General features: G+C 40.3%; 1 protein-coding gene across 1 annotated transcript in view; it reads left to right on the forward strand.

Moving 5' to 3' along the window:
* Positions 1 to 26,762, forward strand: part of macf1a (microtubule actin crosslinking factor 1a) — a 229,607-nt gene that overhangs the window by 118,058 nt on the left and 84,787 nt on the right. Inside the window, exons 23-46 of the mRNA XM_028461883.1 lie at positions 1,583 to 1,737; positions 2,682 to 2,808; positions 2,892 to 3,075; positions 3,145 to 3,311; positions 5,156 to 5,334; positions 5,417 to 5,555; positions 5,628 to 5,821; positions 6,909 to 7,068; positions 7,154 to 7,237; positions 7,961 to 8,068; positions 8,143 to 8,241; positions 8,311 to 8,433; positions 8,899 to 8,990; positions 9,710 to 9,845; positions 14,203 to 19,704; positions 19,789 to 19,944; positions 20,047 to 20,262; positions 20,876 to 21,040; positions 21,942 to 22,223; positions 23,578 to 23,727; positions 24,598 to 24,831; positions 25,357 to 25,542; positions 25,629 to 25,802; positions 26,390 to 26,557. Of these exons, the coding sequence (XP_028317684.1) occupies positions 1,583 to 1,737; positions 2,682 to 2,808; positions 2,892 to 3,075; positions 3,145 to 3,311; positions 5,156 to 5,334; positions 5,417 to 5,555; positions 5,628 to 5,821; positions 6,909 to 7,068; positions 7,154 to 7,237; positions 7,961 to 8,068; positions 8,143 to 8,241; positions 8,311 to 8,433; positions 8,899 to 8,990; positions 9,710 to 9,845; positions 14,203 to 19,704; positions 19,789 to 19,944; positions 20,047 to 20,262; positions 20,876 to 21,040; positions 21,942 to 22,223; positions 23,578 to 23,727; positions 24,598 to 24,831; positions 25,357 to 25,542; positions 25,629 to 25,802; positions 26,390 to 26,557 (9,180 nt within the window). The remainder of the gene's footprint in view (positions 1 to 1,582; positions 1,738 to 2,681; positions 2,809 to 2,891; positions 3,076 to 3,144; positions 3,312 to 5,155; positions 5,335 to 5,416; positions 5,556 to 5,627; positions 5,822 to 6,908; positions 7,069 to 7,153; positions 7,238 to 7,960; positions 8,069 to 8,142; positions 8,242 to 8,310; positions 8,434 to 8,898; positions 8,991 to 9,709; positions 9,846 to 14,202; positions 19,705 to 19,788; positions 19,945 to 20,046; positions 20,263 to 20,875; positions 21,041 to 21,941; positions 22,224 to 23,577; positions 23,728 to 24,597; positions 24,832 to 25,356; positions 25,543 to 25,628; positions 25,803 to 26,389; positions 26,558 to 26,762) is intronic.

The raw sequence follows: 26,762 nt of genomic DNA on the forward strand, positions 1-26,762 counted from the left end.
TGTAGTTCCATCACCACGGTATTGTAGGGAGAGCGTTTGCTCATTGGCAATACTGTATGTTGCCGATATGTCACCATTTAATCGAAATTGACCACCAACAACGTCTGAACGACCCACTGAGCAAACCGACGTTGAAGTGATGTGATGGTCCGACATTGAGAAGACGTCTCTGGTGGGTGCAGAGTGAAAGTTTTTCCGACGTCTTCTAGACGTCCAAAAAGACGGCATAAAAAAGATAACCCAGGTTGATTTCGAACCTCTGACCCCATGTTTTCATGGGGTCTTACTCATGGCGCCACAGAGTACATGGTAATTCATATTAGGACAATTTAGGTTTATTGACATTGTAGAAAAATCATTCTGCTACCATAATTTTTACATGTCCATTTACCATTTAACAACAGGTATGGAAGTGCACTTGAAAGCATAGGGTCAGGGGTTCGAATCCAACCTGGGTCATCATTTCTAGAAGTCCAGAACTCTGCTCCCGCCAGAGACGTCTTCTCAACGTCGGACCATCATTCAGACGTCATTTTTGTTTTAATGCCTGCCTCTCTGCGACGTATTGCTAATGAGCAAACGCTGTCCCTACAACATTGTGGCGATGGAACTAAATGGGTCAGGTCTACGTTGGCGCAACGTTTGTGTTGTTGGGGATACATTAATTTTAGTCAATATCTCCAATGTGTCCCATTGCTCAGCGACTAACAAGGTGGAACATTAACTTATCGTGTCTGCATTCAGTTTATATTTGTGTCTTTTAATTTATTACAAAGCCTAAATTAAAATTTGAGGATTTCGATCTTTTAAAAAAAATACAAGGCTAATATATATATATATATATATATATATATATATATATAAGCTGTAAATTGTCCCCTTCCAAACCTTGCTGGTTTTACATCCAGAGGCAGAACTAAAAGCTACTTTTGTGATTAATTTCTAAAACGTGGGTTTTTAGTTCATTCCTTTGTTTAGTTTCTCCTGTGATTATGTGCTAAGGTGTTTTTATATGTTTTTGTCTCTGAAATCATAGAAAAATGTGTAACTGAATCAAAGAATACAACATAGGAAGAGACATCTGTGACAAGGAGTTCATTTCCAGAGTCAAAGCCATTAAAACCTGTTGGTGTGTGTGTGTGTGTGTGTGTGTGCGCGCCTTGGCTCAGCTGATAAGATCATGTGACCAACCCTGAACTGAACTGAATCCTAAACACGATCAGTCAGTCAGAAAATGCTTCTGTGTGCGTTTCATGTGTTTAATGCGTGTGTGTGTGTGTGTCTGTGTGTGCAAGGCTGGTGGGTGTGGGAGGCCGTACGCAGCAGGCTTTTATTTTGAAGTCCTGACTTGTCACTCCTGTGCTGAGGACAGTTGGTGTTAAACCAACATCAGAGCGTTTTCTAATCATCATCGGCTCCTGCTAACATCACCAACTCATTACTCTTTGTTTTATTGTTTTTTTAGCTCCATGTTGACATGTTTATTTTACTCCCTGATTCCCGCTCTGCTTTATTCTGACTCATCTGTCAGCTTTACACTCATTGACTCCCAAACCTTTCTGTTATTTCCTCTATCTCTCAGATCACCATTAATCGAGGAGAGGAGTGTGTGCTGGAGGATAACTCCCAGAGGACCAAGTGGAAGGTGATCAGTCCCAGTGGGAACGAAGCCATGGTGCCTTCAGTGTGTTTCACCGTCCCCCCTCCCAACCAGGAGGCCATGGACACGGCCAGCAGGTGAGACCATTCAGAGGGATCAATAAACATGGAAATGTGTGAAGTTAAAGGTCCAATGTTGGACTTCTATCCCACCCTCAGACCTACATTCATCCTTCTGGTTCACATTGTGGAATTCATTTTTATTTCAAGAAAAATTAAAAAGCAACGGCTAATAGATTTGATATTGATTGATTAATCAACAGCCAACATGGGAAACTGGTGTCACACATGCAACCTTCATTCTGAATTTGTGCGACCCCGAATACATATAATAAAATATAATAAAAAACAAGTGTCCACGAAATGACAGAAAAATATGCAAAATGACAACAAAAACATGTCAAATATCAACAAAAAATACACAAAAAGACAACAAAAGCATGCTAAATATTAACTAAATGACAGAAAACTAAAAAACAAAACAAAAAATTACTAAAAACTAACAAAATGACAACCAAACAAACCATAGGTCAACAAAATAGACACAAAATGACCCCAAAAACATGCAAAATATCAACCAAATGACAAATACCGAACAAAATACAAAAAATTACTGCATTTAAAAGCAAACAAAATTAAGGAAAAATACATAAAATGACAACATAAGCATGCTAAATATCAAAGAAATTAAAGAAAATACAGAAAATGACTAAAAATGAACAAAATGACAAGAATAAAAGACAAAAACCTTATTTTATTCCTAGTATTAATCTTAATTTTAATATTATCTTTGATTCCGAAGTGTGGGACTTTTTATTTTTTTTAAGTATACACCCATTTGGTTTAAAACTATTGTGTGTGTGTGTGTGTGTGTGTGTGTGTGTGTGTGTGGTGTGTGTGTGTGTGTGTGTGTGTGTGTGTGTGTGTGTGTGTGTGTGTGTGTGTGTGTGTGTGTGTGTGTGTGTGTGTGTGTGTGTGTGTGTGTGTGTGTGTGTGTGTGTGTGTGTGTGTGGTGTGTTCAGGGTAGAACAGTCGTACCAGAAGGTGATGTCTCTGTGGCATCAGCTCCACGTGAATATGAAGAGTGTAGTTTCGTGGCACTATGTGCTTAAAGACGTCCGTACGGTGTCTGAGTGGACGCTGGACACGGTGAGAACCTTCTTCCTGTCTCTCAGTTCTGACCACGCTTTTTAATCTCCCTCGCACTGACGCGCTCTGTCAAACCATTTCAGGTTCGAGCTCGGTCGCCGTCGGAGCGGCAGCACGTCCTCGAGCACCTACAATCACAGCTCGCCGACTTCTTGTTGGACAGCAAAGAGAGTGCGTTGTTCACGCTTGCAGAGAGGCGGGAGCTGGAGAAGGACGTTCATCAGGCTGAGCAGCACAGCAGAGACCTGGTGGTCAGCATGGAGACAGGTACGTCCACCATTAACAGGAAGTACTATCAGGACTCAAACATTTAAAATCCACTTGTCGTCCTCTCAGTGGAGAAAGACGAGTCTGTGTCTCGCTCGTACCTGTCGGAGCTGCAGAACATCTCACTGCGTCTCACTGAGGCCGAGCAGAGGCTGGTGAGGGCGATCGAGACACCGCCCGTGATGGGTGTATCAGGAGACGCTTCAAACTACACCATCCAGATATCAGAGCAGGAGGTGAGACGTTCACAGTACAGTACAGACTTGCTGAATATCCCCTTTGTTAAAGCAGCATTCAATGAACAAAGGCATGTTGAAGACTAAAATTAGGGTGACTTAAAAGCAGAGGCTAGTTGGATGTTTAAATGAGCCAATCAGAAGTGATCTGTGTGCGAAGTGATGTTCAATCCCAGTTAAATAATAAGTAGAAGACATTCTGGTCGACTTAATCTTCTACAGATTAAGCCTGAATAACTTCATGTTTGGATTTAACAGAAAGTAATCGCTGAGAGCAACTAAAGCAGACATTTACAACTGGTGTCCTGTAGAAACCATGTGACCCTTACGCTTATTTTGTGCGGCACCCAAAATAAACACACAAATTGACTCTAAAAATACATGAAGTGACACTGCATTAGCCTAGCATTAGCCTGTAATTATCTTAGCATTAGCCTAGCAATTAGTGTTGTGGTGGTCAAGACCGGTCTTGACCACAAATTTTAAAGGTCTTGGTCTTGTCTCGGACTCTGAAGCATTTTGACTCGGTCAAATTAAACTATATCAACTAAGTGAATTAATAAAAATAACCTGTTTAAAGGCTTTTTCAAACTAAAAAATTATCTTGTGAAATCTCTGACCTGTTGACCTGCAAAACTCAAAGAATCAGAATCAAGAATCATTATTTCTTGGCAGAAATGCTTTTAAACACTGACATAAAAATCTTGTTTTCAAATATGTAGAATAATTGTGAATTTATCAGTAGCAGTAGTAGTTTTAATATTTTAGTTAATTTTTTGCAGGCACCTTTTTTGTCCGTCAAATGTATTTAAAATAAACTAAAATTAAAGAGAGAATGTTATTTAACTGTTGAACCTTGCCATAATTTTATTTATTTATATATTTTTTTAAATTGAAAAAAAATGTTTATGGTCTTGGTCTTGGTCTCGGCTTGTCTCGGCCTTATTCTTGACTAGGTCTCGGCTCCCGAAAGTCTTGGTCTTGGTCTTGGTCTCGGTCTCGGTGCATTCTGGTCTCGGGCAAGTCTTGGTCTCGGATAGTGTGGTCTTGAACACAACACTACTAGCAATATCATGAGCCTAACATTAGCAAAACCTAGCAACAGCCTTATCCTAGCAATAGCATTAACCTTTTTTTTTTATTAAAAAAACAGAAAAAGCAATAGCATTAACCTAACAATATCATTAGCCTAGGATAAACGTAGCATTAGCATTGCATTAGTAGCAGTAGCCTAGCTTTAGCATGAGCCTAACAATAACAATAACCTAGCAATAGCCTAGCAATTACAACAACCTAGCAATAGCATTAACCTAGCATTAGCGTCGCGATAACAATAACCTAGCAATAGCTATATCATAGCATAAGCCTAACAATAACAATACACCTAGCAATAACAATAACCTAGCATTAGCATTAACCTAGCAATAACAATAACCTAGCAATAGCATTAACCTCGCAATATCCTAGCAATAACAATAACCTAGCAATGGCATTAACCTAGCAATAGCCTAGCAATAACAATAACCTAGCATTAGCACTAACTTAGTATTAAACTAGTTGTGGGAGTAGTTTGAGGACACAGAAGAATAAAAACATAATATAGTAAAGTATACGGATAACAATTCTGTGGATGCCTCCTGCACAAACTACAAATAAAATCAAATTGAACACGTGAAAGAAATAAAAAACCCAAAACGACTCCAAACGCACACAACATGAAAACAAAGTCACAGAACAACTACAAAAAATACAAAATGGTGACAAAAACACACAAGCTCCTAAGGTTTGGAAGCACTTCTCTAACTGCTTTGTAGCTCTAAACCCTATCTGTCATCTCTGTGCAGATGTTGCGTTCACAGCTGGATGTCTTTCGCTCCAGTTTGGGAGACATTTCCCGTCGCTGTGTCACTTTTTTTGAGGAAAAGCCGACGTCCTCCAACATTCCCATCCTGCGCTCTGAACTCAGTCAGGCTTTGAAGAAGACGGATAAACTGCACAACCTGTCGTCCGCCTACCTGCAGAAGTCAGTTTGCGTTTGGACGTTAGCAACTGCTACTTCTTGTTGCAGCTGATTGGACAGATTGAACACCTTTGTTTGCCTGCAGGTTAAAAACCTTGGACCTCTTGATTCGGAGCCTGGATGAAGCTGAGAGCCAAGTGAGGAAGTACGAGAGCAGACTGAGTGAGGAAGACGTCGTCCCTGCTGAAACCACCGCTATCGCTAACCTCAGAGACCAGCTGGGGGTGCGTTTGCTTTCCTCACCAGCTCCCCCTGTGATGAGACCACCTTGTATAATCAGTGTGTGGTTTGTGCAGAGGTGGCAGGATGAGCTGAAGGACCAGGATGGAATCTTCCAGATGCTCAAGTCCCAGGTCGACCAGGCCAAAGAGGCGGGCACTCAACTCAGGAAGCTCCACCCAGACCGCAGCCCTGAGCTGGAGCGCTACCAGGAGGCAGCCAATCAGATTGCAGAGAGGTGGAGCAGCATCAAGAGACAGATCGAGACACGGTGAGTCAATAAAGCTACAATTTTTGGTTCTCGCAACCATCTGTACGGTTTTTCTTGGGCTGAATGATCTTAGCTTATTCACGCTCAGTTCTATGGTTCTGTTTTTGTCTTTTTGTTCACATTTCAGTTCTTTTTAAACCAAGTTTAAACTGAAAAACTAAAATTTTAGTTTCCCACAACCATCCATGCGGTTTCTTTCTTTGTTCCAACATTCTGTGATGTCATTTTAAGAGTTAGGCAATTTTTCTGTGGTGTAATCTAAGATTTCAGTTCTTCATAAACAAGTTTAACTGAAAAAGCTGAAGATTTTAGTTCCCATGACCATCTGTATGGTTTATCTGGGGCTCAGTGAGCTTGGAACTTTCACGCTCTGTTCTTTGGTTCTTTGTTGTATTATATTCACATTTCAGTTGTTTTTTAACCAAGTTTCAACTGAAAAAGCTACAATTTAAGGTTCCCACGGCCATCTTTATGGTTTCCCTCTTTGTTCCAACGTTCTGTATTGTCATTTTAAGAGTTTGACCATTTTTAGAGTTTCTGTATAAACATAGTTAAAATCTAGCCTGTTCATGTTCTGTGGTATAATCTAAGATTCAATTTCTTTTGTCAATAAATTTCAATAAAAAAAGATACAATTTTAGGTTCTCACAGCCATCTTTGTGGTTTCTCTTGGGCTGAATGGGCCTTCTATTTGATTCCAGCTTCTACACTCTTTGTTCCAACATTTTGTGTCATATGGTCATTTTTTTTTTTACGTTTTCTGTTGAGTTGAATGAGGTTCAAATCTAGCTTGTGGGTAATCTAAGATTTCAGTTCTCTATAACTATTAAAAAAGCTACAATTTTAGGTTCCCATGGCCATCTTTACAGTTTCTGTTGGGCTGAATGATCTCGTGGTTAAATTCCAGCTTGTGCACGCTCCATTCTTATGTTCTGTAATGTAATAGTCTGAGATTTGTGTTTCTTTACCTCAAGTTTGGTTCAAAAATATAAAATTTTGCTAATTTTTACAGTTCTTGTTGGGTAAAGGAGCTTTTGGGTAAATTCTGCGGATTCTTTTCTGATGTTTTCTTCTGTTTGCGCTGCAGACGGAGCGACCTGGAGACGGTGGGCTCATCCCTGCAACAGTACAGAGAAGGACACTCAGCTTTGATCAAGTGGATCGAAGAGACGACGGAGAAACAAGAGAACGCACAAACCCAACAGAAGGACAGTAAAGCTCTGTCTGAACAACTGGCCCAGCAGACGGTGAGAGTGGAACCATTAATCAAATGTGATACGTGTTTATCAGATCGCCTGTTGTACAACGTGTGTGTGTTTGCTCTCATGTCAGGCATTAGTAGCTGAGATCGAGCTGAACCAGACCAAACTAGACGACTGTCAGACTCATTCCAAGCAGTACTGCGCCTCAGTGAAGGTAAGAAGAAGAAGAACAACATACTAAATGTCAACAAAAATAGGCAGAATGACAGAACAATACACAAAACGACAAAAAAAATGCCAAATGTCCACAAAAATACACAAAATGACGTGAAAAATACACAAAATGACAACAAAAACATACCAACTGTCAACAAAAATACGTGAAATGACAGAAAAATACACAAAATTACAACAGAAACATGCCAAATGTCAACAAAAAAACACAAAATGGCCCCTAAAACATGCTAAATATCAACAAATTTACAGAAAAATACACAAAATGACAACAAAAACATACCAACTGTCAACAAAAATACGTGAAATGACAGAAAAATACACAAAATGACAACAGAAACATGCCAAATGTCAACAAAAAAACACAAAATGGCCCCTAAAACATGCTAAATATCAACAAATTTACAGAAAAATACACAAAATGACAACAAAGACATACCAAATCTCAACAAAAATATGCAAAATGACTGAAAACAAACAAAATAAGAAAAAAACACACCCATTAGTTCTAAAACTATTATCTGTACTGTTGCTATCTGGGCCACAAAATTCATGCAAAAGGTCATTTTTAATCTCGGCATGTTATTCATGGGTAAATAAAGATTTAAATTAGGATAAATACATAAATGATGATGTCGAGGGTTAAAATTACAATACATGATGACAACAAGTTCTTAACCTTGGTGATGCTTTTATTTTGTAGGATCACGAGCTGCAGCTGATGACGTACAGAGCCTTCGTGGAGTCGACTCACAAGTCTCCGGTGAAGAGGAGGAGGATGCACTCTTCATCTGACGCCATCACTCAGGAAGTACGGAGGGAAACCCACGAGCGCAGGATGAACTTAACGATTCACTGACTATGTTTCTGTTTCCATCTCTGCAGTTCATGGACTTACGCACACGCTACACGGCGCTGGTCACGCTAACCACACAGCACGTGAAGTACATTAGTGACTCCCTGAGGAGACTGGAGGAGGAGGAGGTCACTGATCACTTATTGTTATTATGGCGTGTGTTTCACGGTTAGAGGCTGAACTGTTTGTTTTTCCAGAAAGAGGTGGAGGAGGAGAAACAGGCCAGAGTCGGGCAGGTGTCGGACCTGCTGGGTTGGGTTAAAGGCCTTCAGGGGCGGAGCAAAGGCCCCAACGCTGAGTCATCACTTGCTGCTCAGCAGGTAGTTAGCACTTTGAGCTCATACTGTGTCCAGTCATTATTTTATATTTTTTATACAGTATATATTTATATTTTGACTAGACTCCAATAATACTACATGTAGTACAATCTTTTCATCACAGCTATGCATGTTTTGTTATTGAAATTCAATAAATACATTTATTTGATTGCATAATTGTGACCATCACCAGCCTTTCCTAAGAAAGGGTTAGAAAACCTTTATGAAAGGGAGAATATAAAAAGAGAGGGCAGTGTTACATCTCAGTGAGGGGGAAGCAAACAGGGAAGAGGGAGTCAGGGTAGGACAATGGAAGACTTAGGTAATGGTGGACAATTTGCTTATTTTAGTTGTTTTGTTTACTTCCCCCTGTTGTAACTGATGTGTGGTTTATGCACTGGATCGATAGAGGTTTTTTTTAGGACTTTTGAATGCGTTGATCAATGTGATGGTGCGTCTCCTCCTCAGGCCGTCAGTGAACAGCTGTCAGGGAAGAAGGACCAGGTGGCCGAGGCCATTCGCAGCACTCAGGTGTTCCTTCAGTCCAAGCAGGCCAACAAGTAAGTCTACATCACTGACCAACACTGACTTTGTTCATTTTTTACTCATGGACTTATTCATTTTGGCTCTGAACCCTGTCATCTTGTCCAGGGTGGATTGGAGACACTGTCTGCTCCCACTAGGACCATTGTCCGTGCTAGCTGCTACCTGTTTAGCATTGAGGTGGTAGCTGCTACAAGTTTAGCATTGAGGTGCTAGCTGCTACATGTTTATCATTGAGGTGGTAGCTGCCGCATGTTTAGCATTGAGGTGCTAGCCGCTACATGTTTAGCATGAGGTGCTAGATTAGTAGAGCTCTGGTGATCAACAAACACTTTTTTGCACAATTTGCACACAACTGGGCTTTTGTTTTCCATACATTGTTATTATTTAAACTAAAATTAATGCCCACAAAGCACAGCAACGACTTCTTCTCTGGTTCTCTTGTTTCTTGTTGTGGTCTGTGCATCAGTACTATAGGTATACCGAGAACTCGTGCATTGAGAGGTTCCACGCTGTTTTTTTTTTTTTTTTTCGGTTTTTGCCTAATTATAAGGAGGTTAATTAAGTGATGGGACAAAAGTGACCACAGTGCCTAATAATTGATTAAAAGTTATGAGATAAATATAATAGAAATATAATAAGGTATATATATATGATCAAAATCCATGAAACATCCAGATGAATTTAGTCAATAAAAGCCTATCAAAACAATACCTGTATGAATGAATGTGTCCAGGCTGTCCCAGGAGGAGCGCGCCCAAGTGGAGGCACAGCTGGACGAGCTGACGACCACCTACAACCAGATGTGCGACATCTCCAGCCAACAGCTGCAGCAGCTAGAGCAGCAGCTGGCCAAAGAGGAGGAAAGAAAGGTATAAACATGCAGCAGCTGCAGAGGGGTTGCCTATAGACAGAAACGGTCTTCAGCCTACACACACAAACCAGGCTTTTTGTGTGTGCGCACATCCGCGCTAAGCAGCAGGTCCTGTGTTGGTCACCGCATGTTTGTTTGTTCACAAAACGTGTCATTGATGGAAAACACTCACTCACTCACTGGTTTGATCAAATAAACATCACAGAGCCTGTTCAGACAGATGTGTCCATAATGTAATATACACGAGCAACTTTAATTCCAGCTCCTCTCCTGGAGTGATGCACTCTTGCACATTGGAGATGCATTAAATATAATTTTTTTTAAATGAAGGAAAAAACTGAAATCTAAAGATAAAATATATTTTATATTTTATTTTTTGTCGGATAAGATATTTCTTTTTACCAGTTAGTTTTTGTGTAAGACCATCTCAAGATAACATGTACAATAATGCAAAAATGATTAGTAACATAATTGATAATGATGATGGCAAAAATTTGCCTCAACGTGTCATTTAATGTTGTAAATTCATGATAAAATCAGACCGTCGGCCACTTTCTGCTTCATTTTTGCTGCAGTACCATACATTAACTGCTGGGTGCAATGTTGCTGCGCCGTATACATTGTGAAGAAGAATTGCGGAACAGAAGAAGAACCAACCTAAAGTCTCAAAAGTTTGGGATCATTTCACTGAAAACTTATTCTACACAACTGTGGTAAAGCTAACATCAGTGTCATGAAACAAACAGCACCGTACTTTCCGGGCTATAAAGCGCACTGTTTTATTGGCCGCATTACAGTAATTTAGCAATTATTAAAGAAAAATCCACACAAATGCCGCAGCCTGACTTAGGCCGCACCCTATTGGCTGATGAGGGTGCCCGTCAGACAACTCGGCCAATCAGAATGAGCAGGTAGGCGGGCTGCTGTACTCAGGTTTGGGTTCACAGAAGGGCCCGTGTTTCAACTGATAAGTTTCCTTTACTACATGAAATCTCCTCCTCACTGCTCCACGTCTACATATCAGTCTATTTACAGCTTTCTATGGTCACTTTTTACTGGAACCAGACTGATACACTGCTTCGTCCGCTCTTCTGACCGTGAACTACCGCGGAGCAATCACAGCGACTTGGACTCTGAGTCAGAATACAGACGCGATCGCTTCTGAAGGAATCCAACATGGTGATTTGTTAACTTCATGCTGTTATGTTACTATTACAATCTGGCTGATTTTTACTGTCGACGGAGTGGAGATCAGAACATCCTGGATACAGCATGTATCCAGGATGTTCTGATCTCGTCTGTCCGTCCTCCTTACGGAAGCGTCTCCATCAGCCTCAGAGTCCATAGCAACGATCAATCCTGAACAAACCTAACGCTGTGGTTTAACAACTTTATTCTGTTTATTCTTCTATTACAAACTGGCTGATTTACTGCATCCACACTGGTGCTGCTGCAGAGGGCGCTCTCTCTCTCGCTCTCTCTCTGACAACATTTCTCCGCGTCGTTGCTATGACGAGGCAGTGTGCATCATGACAAAATTAGTGATCAGAATGATTCTGTGTTAGCAAAAACAATTTAATGTTCACAAGTTCATTGTTCCACCTGGTCTAATGTGACAGAGCTCAATTTTGTGGCAGCATGAAGCTTATAAAACCGGGAAAAATCCACAATTTAGTCACGTCATTGTTTAAGCCGCAGGGTTCAAAGCGTGAGAAAAAAGTAGCGGTTTATAGTCCGGAAATTACGGTAATATGCTTGAATTATAGCAGTCGAAATAATTCTGGGTAAACTGTAATGAAAACTTTTGACCACTGGAGAGGGGGATATGCTCCCCCTTCCCCAAAATAAAATGAAACGATACACATACTGTACATTTGAGCTACTTAAATTTTGCTAGCTACCATCATTATGATAAAGTGGCTAAATGCCTCCACTGTCTGAACAGGACCACGGCATGAACACATCACCACGTGCACCTAAAGTCTGCCATCATGTCATTAACACCACCTGAATCTTCATCATCATCATCATCATCATCAGAAAATACACCTGCTAAACTGCTAACATGGGTTTTAATGGCCTCAGTAGTGGTGCTGAGTAGCTAGTAGCATGTAGCTGCATTCTAGAAGTCTGTGTGTGTAGAGGATACACTCACTTCTACAAATGTAATGCACATAATGCTGTTTTTAAAGAGTTGTAATATAACATCAGTCCTCAACACATTACATTTCACTTTTTAAGTTGCCCTTCATTTCTCCATTTAGCTAGCATAAACCATTTAGCTAGCATAAACCATCATTAGCTCTTTTTTTTTCTCCAGTATTTTTTTCAAATGTTACACATTGTCAAATATTGATTGAATATCTGAGTATTTCACATATTTTCATTGTATATTAGCTACTGAATCTCAGAGTTTTAGCCATATTTAAAGGTGTTGTTTCTAACGTTGGAAAAACATTATTTTTGGATTATAAGCGTGTCAAAGGCCAGCTATGCAAAACCCTCACTTCACCATTTGAGCATGTTGTGTCCAGATCACATGATTGTGTACGTGTGTGTGTGCGACCGAGATGTCCAGTGTTTGTTCTAATGCATACTATTAATGTGTGAAACCCTAAACCAGCATTTTGCTTGACAATCACTAACAGCTGCCAAAGGAGAGTCGTGGACGAGAGAGCTCGGAAAACAGACAGCGATATTTAGCCAGTGACGATTAGAAAATGGTATAATGTGAAGCTACCTTCACAGGGATGTCTGAACCAAAATAAAACATCATCAGATAGTCTTGGTTCAGTTGTTTTCTGCTAGTTTCTAGGGTCAAAGCAGAGTTAGCTTGAGTTACAAGGTGCGTAATTCCCGGAAGTGATTAAGTGGCGGCCATAATAAAGGAGCGTTCCAGTTCTCTAAAAACAAAGGAAAGGAGGCTCAATCTTCCTTTATAACCTCCTTTAGTCTAGGAAATGAGCGTGTACCTTTAAATGTTGTGTGCCGCAAGGAATTGTGGGTCATCATAATCTGGTCTCCTTTGGTAAAGGATGCATCAGTGTTTTCTAGCCTAAATTAGGTTATCAAGCAAGCGTTGAGCTTCCTTTCCTTAGCTTTGAGAGACTGGAATGCTCCTTATCATGGCCGTCACTTAAACACTTTTGGAGTTAAAGAAAAGTGGATAGGAAAGGAGATAAAAGGGACTATTGTGATGCAGCCTTCGTGTCAGAGTGAAGTGTGGCATGCACAACGCTAACAATCAGCTTCTCACCTGTCGCGCCTCGCTCCGCCAAGCTGTCATAAGCCTGCCAGTTTGTGTGTGCACAGCAGGACACGCCCGCACGGTAAGTAATGCTCACTGTCTCTTTCTCTTGGCTAAGAGTTTTTTCTTCTTCTTTTTTTACCTCACTTTTATTATTATGTGCTCATATGTTCTGCTTTTCTTTATACTCCTGGTTTTAATTTGCTTTGTTGCATGTTTATGGCTTCTTTTTGGCTAGCAATGGTAAGTATGACAATGCTTAGTTATTAAAATACTATAAAATGACAAATTTAGTATTTTCAAGTCATTTTACTAATCCTTCCAGTGTTGCCAACTTCGCTTCAGATTTAGCTAAATTCCTAGCAGTATCTAAATATCTAGCACTCCTAGCTGAATGTACATAAATAAAAACTACAGTCCCCATGATCCCTTGCACATCTTCTGTTCATGATTGGTTATCAACTTACACCTCATACAAGATGATATTGCCACTCCTTATTGTTTATGAAAGAGGTATCACAATTAGGAACCAAAGGTTAAGCACACACTACATTTAATACTGAATGTCATATATCATCGTCTTTCACTATAATTAATCAAACAATTAATCAATCTGATTTTTTTTTACCAGACAAAAACTTAATAATATTGAAACCTCTTTTTCATGAGTGACCTCTCCAAGATGGCAGCACGTAAATAGTTACAACACACACAATAAATTATTCCTATAATAAAAGAGACAAATAGTGGAACTTTGGATAATTCCAAAAAAGAAGGTAAATGTTTTTTTCTGTCTTTTTAAATTTCCGAAAAGTAATCAAATTTGCTAGTTTTAGGTCCATTTGAAAATTAGTTAAAAGTCTAGTGGACACATTTTTCCAATTTTTTATTTTAATTTTTTTCAAATTTGACTTAAATTGAGCACATTAAAAAATAAAACACAGTTGGTAACACTGAATCTTTCATTCTCTTCATAATGTCCGTTTGTAGTCCAGTCCTGTAGTTTGATATACTGTACTAACCACTACTGTACTATTTCTGATTTCAAAGATCTATATTACATTTTTACTGGAATGATTTCTGAAATCCTGTTTTGTTTCCCCTGTAGATCCCATGTGTCATTGCTGGAGTGATCGACCTTGGAACAGTGGAACTGTTCCCAGTTTTCAAAGCAGCCCACAATGGTCTTATTGACCAGGAGACCTGCTTTGCACTGTTGCAGGCCCAGCTCATTACTGGTGGGCTTCTCCAACCGGACTCACCTGTCCATCTCTCACTAGAACAAGGTTTAACTCAAGGACTAATTGATGCCCGTACCAGACGTTCTCTCTCTGGAATTGAGCACGCCATGCGTTTGGTGGAGAATTCAAAGTCTGAGGATAAGCAGAAATCTGCTGTGCTGCCTGTAGCTGCAGCCATGGAGTTGGGGGTCATCACAGAAGAGGTCGGACTGCGTATTCTTCAACTCCAGATGAGCACTGATGGCCTGAGAGATTCTACTGGGACACTAATGAGTTTAGAGCAAGCTAGAGAAAAAGGACTTCTGTCTCATCAGATTTTTACAAACCTTCAGTCCAGGAAACACCATAAAGATCTTATAGATCCAAACACTGCAGAAAAGGTTGATTTATCTGAGCTACGGCAGCGCTGTGTCATCAATGATGACTTTGGTCTCCTACTTCCTGTCAAACAGCAACCTGGGGGAACGGTTCTTCTCCGATCTGGGAAAAAAGTTGGCATTTTCCGCGCAGTTCAAGAAAGACTGATTGATCGGAATGTTGCAGTACGCCTTCTTGAGGCTCAGCTATGTGCTGGCGGCATTACCGACCCACGGTCTGGCCACCGACTCACAATTGATGAGACTGTTCGTCATGGACTCCTGGATCAGGATTTGGCCTGTGAAATGTTAGCAGGACAACTGCAAAATGGAGGCATCCTTGACCCTTTCACTGGAGAACGTGTAGATTTAGAGCAGGGTATTCAGAGGGATCTTCTTTCTCCCCGTTTAGCCCTGCTTGTCCTTGACACTCAGTGTGCTTTCACTGGTTTGCTTTGGCCAGAAACTGGAGAAATACTAACCATTGCTGAAGCCGTCCAACAAGGAGGAATCTCAGGAGAACTAGCAAGAAAAATCCTTCGGCAGCGACACTCCATTGGCGCTCTCTACAACCCTGAAACTTTAGAGGTGCTGCCCTTAAACCAGGCTGCTGAAAAGGTCCTCGAGCCCACTGTAGTCAGGCTTCTCAAAGACATCCACATTCCAGACTTTCAGGTCGCCACAAACCTATCAGACTCCTTACCTCTGAACCAACACAGAAAGAGATCCAGTAGCTCCTCTCTACCTTTATCTCTACCAACAACGTCCTCTGCAAGCTTTATATGGCCCACTGAGGATTGGACAGATCCTAGACAGCAAGCCAAAGACAAGCTGGTTTTTTACCTAAACACTTCCAGCTACATAGATGCTTACTCTGGAAAACGGTTGGTGTTACTCAACCCTGAGCTGATAGCAATGGTGAAGGCTACTGACCTAGTTTCTAATGAAACCGAGAAACAGAAAGTGTCACAAACACGTGGGAAGTCTAGTTTGGCAGATAATGAATTGAGTGACAAACGAGATAAGGCTACAGATATTATTGGTGAAACGGCAGCCTGCGGTCATTTCGAGGTTTTAGGTTCAGGCAGTCCAGCAGAAATTTGTAATGAGGAAAACACCTCAAAACTCAGTTTGGTGTCATTTTTGGAAAGTGGTTCAGTCCCTGATGCAAAAGTAAAAAGACAAAAAGAAGTATCCAGCACCATAAGTGTAATAGTGTCAGAAAAGGATCACAAGCAAGATGCAACAACAATCTTGGACGAGGCTTCCAAGACTGTGTTTAAACCAACTAATGGAGATGAAAATACAGTTAAAATATCACTAGTCAATGAAAAGGTCAAAGGCAAAAAGCTTTCAGAGCCCATTTCAGGAGAAAGTGATGATCAAACTCAGCAAAGTATGTCCATGGATTCTGAAGAAGACAATGCTGAGTTGAAGAGGTTAGTGTCAGAGCTCAGACAGGGAGGTTTGTTGACGGATGAAGGAGAAAAGCTGCTGCCAGATGAGGCAGTAGCTCAGGGTGTCCTTCAGGGCCACACGGCAGTAAAGTTAATGGCTCAGGCAGGTCTGTTTGGAGGTTTCATAGATGCGCGCAACAGTGAGTCACTCAGCATGGAGGAAGTCATGCAGGAAGGATTGCTTGATGAAGATTTAATGTGGAGTGTCTTAAAGTCGGACAAAACCCTGTCCGGTGTAATGGATGTGGAGAAAGGGCAGATCCGTGGGGTAAGAGAGGCTGCTCAGAAGGGTTTGATCGACCCTAACACGGCTGCTCGGCTTCTCGAGGCACAGGTGTCTTCTGGAGGAATAGTTGACCTGCGTAGAGACAAGAAAGTTTCAGTTACTTTAGCCGCAAACCTCGGACTGATCGATAAGGCTCAAGCAGAAAAACTGACTGCTTTAGAGAAAGCATACAAGGGAAAGGATACAGATTCATCAGCATCCCTAAAGAAAGCCACTTTACAGCTACAGATGGAAGGCATAGTTGACCCTGGGTCAAAATCTCCCATTGCCCTGGAGCAAGCAATTCAGAAAGGGTTAATCAAATCAGAGGTGGCTTATCAGGTGTTGTCTAGGCAGGTGGCTGAAGGTGGAATAATACACCATGCATCAGGAATCAGGCTTCCGGTCTGTGATGCTGTTGATCGAGGATTAGTGGATCGATCCATTGCCCCTGGGCTAGAAGAACTAGAGTGGGTATATCGTGGAATGGTCGGCCCGTCAAGAAACTCAGAAGCTGTTATTTTGCAAGCCACAACAGGTGCTATTTCAGATCCTGACAGTGAGCGTAAACTGACATTGACAGAGGCTGTTTCCAAAGGTCTTCTAGATGAAAATGTAGCTTCAGAAATCATGTCTTCTCCCACAGAAACACAAGACGTGCTTGACCCCAAAACAGCCCGCATCGTGCCTTATTCAGAACTTGTAAATCAGGGTAAGATAGATATTGAATCTGGTAAGCGCTTTTTGGAAGTTAAACCTTTCCAAGGTATTTGTGATGAACAAACAAACTCAACTTTGACTCTACATGAAGCGGTAACACTAAAGAAAGTAGATCCGGTGCCAGCACTAAGACTTCTTCAAAGTCAAGCAGACACTGGTGGTATCATTGACATCAGCACAGGAGAAAGAGTTTCTCTACCCAACGCATCAAGTAAAGGCTTAGTTGGAGACGAAATGGTCAAAGAAATTGCCACCAACCAGTTTTTGAATGGTGGTTTAGTTGATCCTCTGACAGGACTGAGAGTGCCAACACTGAAAGATGCAATTGCAGCTGGACTGATATCTAGAGATGTGGCCTCTGAGATTCAGGTAATAGTTGGGTCTGTGGAGCGTGAGAGTAGCGAAGACAGCTCAACTCCTGTTCCCTCATCAAACGACTCCTGCACTCCCCCAGCTGCTACATTGTTGGCTTCGAGCTCAAGCAGTCCAGCAAACTGGCCTGATGCAAGCATGGAAATGCCTCAGAGTGTTTACAAAGTCTCACACAAGAATGAGAAAACTGTAACAGTGGTCTCAAATCAGTCTTTGTTAACTGACCAAATGGTAGACACTGATGAATCAACAGAGGAAAAGTCTGTCACTGCGATTGACAACTCAATGGACGTTTTGTCTAAGTTTGCAAGTAACATCGAAAAACGGATCCAACAGGCCATAAAAGAGATTGCTTCACCACAGGAGTCTGTAGAGGAAGTAGTGGTAGGTGAGAGTCAAATGGTCCAAAAGACAAAAGAGGACATTTTCGGAGGTCCTGCTGAAGAGTCAAGTCAGTTAATAATCCATCAAACTGACAGACACTCACAGATAGAGGTCAGAAAAGGAGTCCATGAGAAACAGATGGGTGATGCAGAGAAGAAGTTGAGGCTCCAGGATGAGCACCAACTATTGATCATAAAGGACGAGGGAAACGTAGCTCAAAATGACCTGTCAAAGGAAAGTGAAGAAGAAGGTAAAAAGATTGAAAAGGTGATGCAGAGAGAGGATGTTCAAATCGAGCAGGCTGTGGAAAAGGAAAAGACATCTTTAGAAAGCTTGGACGTAGAGGAAAAAACTACCGTTAGTGTTGAACATTCAGGTCAGTCAGATATAGTAAAGCAATCGGAAAGCCAAACCAAAAAGAAAAAGAGAAAGAAAGTGAAAGGAAAAGAAATGCATCCATCCAATATCCAACAGGGCAGTGCAGAAACTGAAGTGCAATCAAAAGAAAGTAAACTTGAGTCACCAAACCTGTGTGAACCAATAAAGGTTACAGGTCAAGAAGAGGGAGTTTTACCATCCATCATGGAAGCAGTAAAAGATCCATTTGGAGGGACGTTATCATTGAAGAAGGTTATTGAAAGAGGGGAGCAGGAAAAAGAGCAACTGGAGGAAGATCAAGAGGCCAAGAAGGTTCATGAACAAGAATTGCCTGAGAAGTCATCTCTTCCTGAAGATGAGAAAGCAGCCTTGATACTGAAAGCTAAAGAGGGTATACTTAAAAAGGTTTTTGAAAAAGGAGTAAGTGAGAAGCAAGCTGCAGAGGAGCTGAAAATGCTGCAAAAGGAAGTTTGGAAGAAGGAGGGTCAAGGTGAATGTGTCAAAGGTGAATCATCAAAAACTTTGCCAGCAAAGAATGGAGAAAAGAAGATGAATGCCGCCAAGAAACCCAAGGGTTCACTAAAAGATCAAGGAGGACAGACCAGTGTCAAAGTAGACAAAACAAAAGTGGCAAAGGTAGAAAATGGTCAGAAACCGTTGGTCAAAGAGGAATCTGAGGTAAAATTTCCTGAGGTGTCCACAAAAAAGAAGGAAAACGTTTTGAAAGATGCCACCTCTGCTTTGTCAGCACAGTCCAAAGAAGTCCAGCCAAGTAAGAAGTTTAAGAAAGCCAAACTGATACACCAACCTGGGCCTGAGACCACTCCAGGGCTGACGAATGAGAAGTTGATGTCAGCTTCGGCAATCTCAGATATGGAAAGCTCAAATTTGTCTAAAGAGAAGCAGTTGGATGAAACAATGCAAGGTTCTTCCAATGACAAGGACATCAGCCTCTCAGATGTTAAGGACAAAGAAGTTTCCCTCTCAAAAGACGATAGTCAAACAGCAGAAAATAGTCTGCAGCATTCATTGTCTTTACAACAAACTCCAAAAACTGGTTTTCCTGTTCAGGAGGAGCTCCCATCTGTTGTTAAAGAACAGTTACAGTCACAAACGACAGAAGCTGACAAAACCAGACTCAATATCCATTCCCCCAAGGACTCTATAGCTGCTGTTCCACTTCCAGGAAAATCGGCTCCAAAAGGACGCAAGAAGAAAAAACTCGCCAAAGATGAGACCCCTACACTACCCGAGTCCACACCTATTACAAAGCCACAAGAGAATAAGGATCCTGCAGAAGCAGCACCTCTCCTGTCACAAGATGTTTCAGCTCAGTCTGGTGTAGCCCTAGTCTCTGAGTCTGACACGACCACCAAGAGTTGGAGAAAGGATGAGGAAGAGCTCAGGGCACCAAACAAGGCAGCCATCGCTCAAAAGGTACGAATCAGGCATTGGAATGATGTTGAAAAATGTGGTTTTTGCTAAATTTGACTGTTTTAATTGTTTTTTGTGTCTCCAAAGTCGTCATTGTTACGTCAGGAGTGCTTAGAGCACGACCAGCAAATTGTAGCCTTGGTCTCAATGCTGAGACACATAGAGGTCCGACTGAAGCAGCAGCAGCACCAATCAGCTGGCCGCAGCCTCATTGCATTGGATGACATCATCAGACAGACAGAGGTGAAATATAGACACTATTTGTTTAGCGTTTACAACGCTGTGGTCGGTTAGCTTTAGCGATAATGGATTACTTTGTGTTCTGTGTTCCTCCGTGTTTCTCAGGCTCTGGACTTAGAGTTGCGTGATTTAGAGCCTGAGGTCAACAAGCAGATGGAAGCTGCAGAGCAACTGTTAAAACCCAAAGGTAAAGACGCTCCTCCACAGCTCCTGCTAGCTCTGGAGAAGGACAAGAAGAGCTTGGCTCGAGGATACGAGACTGCCAGAGAGCTTTCTGAAGGCACTCTGCAAAGTCTGAAAGACCGCCGAGACGCACACAGGGTAACTATTCTACATGTTCTGTAAAATAAAATTATTCTGTGAAATAGTTTAATTTGATTAGATTTTTGTATAAAATGCTTTCTATATTGTACCGTTAATTATTTATTTATTTGCTCTTTTTTTCTAAAGGTGTTTATTTTGTGCTGTTATATTTATTTATTTCAATGTATCGCCATATATCATTTACACTACTCGTTATTGAATGTTTAGTTGTAAATTTATAATATAATGAATATATTGTCTATGGTACTTCTTTTATTATAGTTTTGTATTTTTGTTTTTGTTTTATTCTAAACATTTTTCCTATAATGTAATTGGGGTTTTTTGCAATAAGTTTTTTCTGTTTGTTTGTTTTGCTTGTTTGTCTATATAATTTTTATCTTTCATTTCTAATGGTCTTTATTATTCTAAAAAGTGATAGTTAAATAATGTTTTATTAAATGTTTTTACATTTCTTTTATGATTTTTTTCACATTTGTTTTATGTATTATCACTGGTACTTAATATATCAAATTCTTTATATTTTTAATTGAATTTATTTTTATTTATTGAGCTGTTTCTTCACACAGTGGGCGGAGCCTTGCTTATAGAGGTTGTGCATGTGTTTCTTCAGGATGCTGTGTTAGCAGAGCAGATGTCTCTGGAACAGCGAGTGGAGAAGCTTCTCTCCTGGCTGGGCGACACTCAGGTTCAGATGGACAGAGGATTGGCAGGAATGGATAACACAGAGAAAGAACAAAGTTCTCATCAGCTCACACAGCAGCTCAAACTGTGCAAGGTGAGTCTAAGTATGAAGAAAAAAACATTCTAATGTACATCTATCATCATCAAAACCTTTAATCTGTGGAGTCTTATAAAAGATATTCAGCTAGAAGAATCAGGCGATCTTTTTAGTGACGAGACCAAGAAAAGTTTAAGATAAGACCAGATTAGACAAGACCATACCAGGGCTAAATCAAGCCCAAGACAAAACCAAGAAAAGACCAACACAAAACCGAGACAAGACCAATACAAAACTGAAGCAAGACCAAAACCATGACCAAGATCAAGACAGAAGCAAGACCAAGACTGAAACAAGATCAAGACAGAGGCAAGACCCAAACAAGACCAAGATCAAGACAGAGGTAAGACCAAACCAAGACCAAGACTGAAGCAAGATCAAAACAGAGGCAAGACCAACACAAGACCAAGAATGAGGCAAGATGAGGTAAAAAACCAAGTCAAGATCTGGAAGACCTAGACTGAGGAAAGACCAAAACAAGACCAAGACAAAATCGAGACTAAACAAAAGCAAAACCAAGACTGAAGCAAGACAAAAACAAGACCAAGATCAAGAACGAGGCAAAACATACTCAAGATCCAAGACCTTGTCAAGACCAGGTTGAAACAAAGTCAAAATTAGGAAGACCAAAACTGAGGCATGACCATACCAATATAAAGATAAAAATGAATATCAAATTAAGTGAGACCAAGACCAAGCTCCAGACCAAGGCCAGGAGGTGTTTATCTATCTCTGTTTATTTATTCCTGTGAGGGAAATTAGTTTTTTACAATTACTCAACAAAGTATGAAATACAGAATATTGAAGTGAACAGTGCAAACCTCAAAAACAATGCTAGTACAGTAATTAATTTCTCCTTCAGCTCCAATGATGTTTTCCTTCTTATTTAATTTCTCAGGACCTCCAGTCCTCCCTGAACTCCCGTTCGGCTGAGGTCAGCGGTATAGCGTTCGACATCCAGCTGCTGATCTCAGAGCGAGCTCAGGACTTGTCCCCGGAGCAGAGCAGGCAGCTGCTGGGTCAGCTTCAGCAGCTGCAGAGGTCCTTCCACGGAGCGTCGGGGAGATCCCAGGCCTGGGCCGACACCCTCTCTGCCCAGAGGGAGAGGGAGGAGGAGAGGGAGCGCCGGCAGAGGCTGAGGGAGGAGGAGAAGGAGCGCGAGAAGCAGAGGGAGAGAGAGGTTTGGGAGAAGACATGAAAAGCTGAAGCTCTCGCAGCTTTTAACTGCGCTAACGCTTTCTCACACTTAACTGATCTTAGTGATGTTATTAACCCCTTAGGCACCAAAATGTTCAATAGGAAACTAAAATATTAATATAATATTAGCATAATCAACTTCACAGTTTCCCTTTATTTGCATCACGTTGTAAATCATGATTGAATTGTAATTTAAGTTCAGATAATTAACTTTGTAATTGTAATTAGTATGGAAATTCTATGAAAGCTAAATTGAATTAAATGCAAACCTGTGGAACCATGTTACAGTTCTATGGCTTACACACACGTAGTTAACAATTATAAAAATATGTTTCATATCAACTTTTCCCACTATGTGTCAGTTCTCTTCAGGATCATTTTATCATTTAAAGAAAAAATATTTTTTATCATTTCCCTGTATGTCTGTCATTTTGTATGGTTTTTTGTAATCATTGTGTGTATTTTTGCAGTTTTAGTGTATCTGTTGTACATTTTGAGTCATTTTGTGTTTTTTGAGTCATTTTTGTGTGTTTTTTTTTGTTGTTTTGGAGTCATTTTGAATATTTTTATTGTTGCACTAAATAGTTTTTATTGTTCTATATATTTTTGTTTTGTGTTACACGAGTCATTTTGTGTTTTTTTTTTTTTTTTTTTTTAAATTAAGATTTGCTTATTTTTGTTGTCTTTTTTGTGTATTACATTTTGTATGTTTTTTTATTCATTTTGTGTAATTGTGCAATTTGTTGTATTTTTAGTCATTTTTGTATATTTTTGTTGTCGTTTTATGTATTTTTCTGTCATTTTCTGTGTTTTTGGAGTCATGAATAAATACATTACATTGAGAAAAACAAGTGCTAGAAAGCAGCATATGGAGTGTTTAAAGGGTGATATGGTGCCTAAAGGGTGAATAATGTAATATACTGTATGTTTCTCACTAACATGAACACATTAAAGCTCACTTTCTCACTCAGCTGCTGCAGAGTCACACTGTGGTCACTCCGCTCTCTGCATGTCTCTGTAAGCGTGTCGTATTAACGTGTTTGCCTTGATGTTCCAGATCAACTCTGAAGGAAAGAGCTCGTGTGACGGTAGTAAAGATCTGAAAGCTCTCGCTGTTGTTCTTCCAAAAACAGCAGCTTAATGAATGTTGTTTGTTCTTCTTTGACCAACAGGTTGAATATTAAATACAAAAACACTGTGTGTGTCTTTCTTTGTGTGTGTGTGTGTGTGTGTGCTAGTGTGTGAGCTCTGGACACAATCTGCTCAAAGCTTTGCACAGTGTGCACAGCAGTGTTTCAGAGGGTGGTTGTTCATGTCTTTTTTTCTTCTCCTTTTAGCTCGTTCAGCAGCAGAAAGACGAATGTTCCCAGAAACTTGAAGGGCTCACCACGTGGTTGGCCGGAGCTGCAGGTCTCCTGGCCAATCAGAGAGGTGGAACACAGTCAGATGACGTGGACGTCCTGCAGCAAAAGCAGAAGAAACTAAAGGTAGGAAACGTCAGCCCTGGGTTTAAGATGAGAAACACATGCTTGGTGGTGATCAACTTTTATCACAATGAGGACCACGAAAACTATGAATGTCTGTTCTGAGCGCCACATTTTTAGAATTCATGTCAGCATTTAGAATAATGACCAATCTGAGCATTACAGCAGCAAATAACAAAGGGTTTAGTTGTTTTTGTTGTTGTTTTGTATATTTTTCTGTCATTTAGGTATAAGTACTTTGTGTATTTAGTGTTTCGTGTATTCTTTATATTCTTTGTATTCTTTCGTGTGTTTTTTGTTGCCATATTGTGTGTTTTTGTTGCCGTTTTGTATATTCTTGGAGTTGTTTTGTGTGTTTTGGAATTCTGTAGTGTGTTTTTGTTGTCGTTTCTTGAGTTTTTGGAGTTAATTTGTGTGTTTTTGTTATTTTGTGTTTTTCGAGGAATTTCATTTATTTTTTGTCATTTTGTATGTTTTGAATAATTTCTGTGTATTTTTAAAATTTTGTTTATTTTTTTGTCCTTTTGTTTGTTTTTGAAGTTTTTTTGTGTGTTTTACACAGAGGGCCACATGTGGCCCCTGGGCCACCAGTTGCCCATATCAGGCATAAAGAGAACCAGTAACGAACCTAAATTGCATCAGAAGATCATGTATGACGCTCCAGGTTTAGTCAAGTGTGTGATATAACTTAGCAACATTTACATTGTTTCTTTTATTTGTCACCTTTTCTCTGCTGCTGTAATGACACAATCCTCTTATTGTGGGACTAATACCGTGTCTTCTTGTCCTTTAACAGTATGATTTAATGTAAATGTCATCACTGTAATCAGTTTAAGTGTTGGTGTACTAACATGTGACTTTCCTCCTCTGTAGGAAGTCCAGAAAGACCTTCAGAATAAAAGCGAGGGCATATCCGAGGCCATCCGCTCAGTGGAGGAGTTTCTGTCAGAGCGAGGAGAGAACCTGAGCCCAGAGGAGAGGATCCGATTGCAGGGGGCGCTAGCTAAGATGAAGGAGCAGTACGACGCCCTGAGGGACTCCAGCAACACGTCTGTGTCTGAACTGGACTCAGTCATCAACACAATGCTACAGCAGAACACGCAGAGGGTGAGATTATCAAAGGTTTTAAAGCAGTGGTTCACAACCTTTTTCTTGCCGTGACCCCAGATACTTTTTTTTTCTCTAAAATTAGTTTTTTGATCATGTTTGTTATACTGCGTTACAAATACAGAGTAGTCAGTCAGTAAATTTCCCTGCTGCGTGATGAACAAAGAATACTGTGCTCTACTCTAGCCGGTATTTATTTATACTGCATTTTATTTTAACTAGAATTATATTTGAAAAAGTGAAAAGTAGAGAATACAGTTATTTGAGATTGTGTGTAGTGTTTTATTTTGAAAAAAATATATTATTTAAGCTCTATAAGTTGTATGCTTCATCCTACACTGTATATCTAATTATGTGATATTATGTATTAATTAAAAAATTCAAAATCTCAATTTTTTTTTTAAATTGAATTAAAAATAAGTAAATCAACCAAATAAATAATAGTAATAAAAAACACTGAAGGGTAGTATGGACATAATCGCCTAATTTGTCTGGTTTTACGTGATTTAAATGTTTCCTCTGCAGGCCAAAGCTGTGGAGGATCTACAGGAAACCCAGATCCAGATCGACTCCCTCCTCAGTGAGCTCTCCTCCCTCAACCAGCAACAGCCCCCCAGCAGTGGGACGGGGTCCAGACCAGAAGATGTTTCAGATGCATCAGCCTCTCAGCAGCTAGAGGGCGCTGTGATGTCGCACAATGAGATGCTGCAGGTTCGCATTCAAGTTAATAATGATCGAAACATTTAACCCGGATGTGCTGCAAAGCTCTGAACTTTGACCTTTCACCTCTGCACCAGGCGGAACTGCAGCAGCTCCAGTCCCAGCAGGCCCAGCTGCTGCACATCAGCCAATCAGCTCACTCCCTGCTGAACCAGCCCGACTCCACGGTTCCCGTCGAGGAGAAGCAGCGACTGCGGGCGGCGCTGGAACAGCTGCAGGCTGAGCACCAGGGCCGTCTGCACATCTGTCAGGTACAGACGCTCCTCAACATCTGGAGCTGCTGCACAAGGAGAGAAATTCTGGTTAAATAAAGGTCCATCAATCAATAGCTCTGATTATAATAGAAAACAAACTTATTGGAAACCTAAAAGTGCATTATTAGTATAAAAGTATCACAATTTTTAAATGCAAGCTAAAAACCTATTTATTCAGTCTGACATTTAGCTTCTTAATAATAAATTACATTTACAATACAATTAATTGAGTGCATGTCTTTGATTCAAACACTTTTTCAAGAAAAATGGAATTTAGATGTTTAAAAAATATACTAATATATTTTTTTAATGAAATAAAAAATAACAATAATAATTTTACTTATTTTTTCTATTGGTAATAGCAGAAAAAGTTTTTCACCTTTAATCATATAAATACTACGGTTATTACAATTTTTTATTTTTTTTTAACGGTTCGAAGCTCTTCGTACATTTTTGTTGCACTTTAAGACAAAACTGTGACTTTTATTATAAGAATATATTATTTTGAAGAATTATTGCTTGCTGGGACTCATGCTGCTTTGTTTACTGGTTTTTTGTTGTTGTCGTCGTCGTCGTCGTCTTAGGAGCGACTGAGGAGGTCAGAGTCTCTAAAGGACGAGCTGACAAAGTTCCTACAGGAACACGGAAGTTTGAAAACGTGGCTGGAACAAAGTGAGCAGGAGCTGCGTTCTCTGGGGGAAGGAGAGACTGATGCACAGGGACTGAAGGCTCGGCTGGACCAACACAGGAAGGTGAGGAAGAGGAGGGGTTGTCATGGTAACAAACAGGACTTAGTTTCTCTCCAAATGGTGGCCATATTTAGATTTTGCAACAAGACGATGACATTTTTTAATATAGCTTGTAAATGTATTTGTATAGCTGATAACTTACACAGGGTGACTCTTTGTGTTGACCCCAAAACACATGCACAAGATAACTAATGTAATACATCAACTG

Source organism: Gouania willdenowi, chromosome 11, assembly GCF_900634775.1.
Source record: "Gouania willdenowi chromosome 11, fGouWil2.1, whole genome shotgun sequence".
Classification (NCBI taxonomy): Eukaryota; Metazoa; Chordata; class Actinopteri; order Blenniiformes; family Gobiesocidae; genus Gouania; species Gouania willdenowi.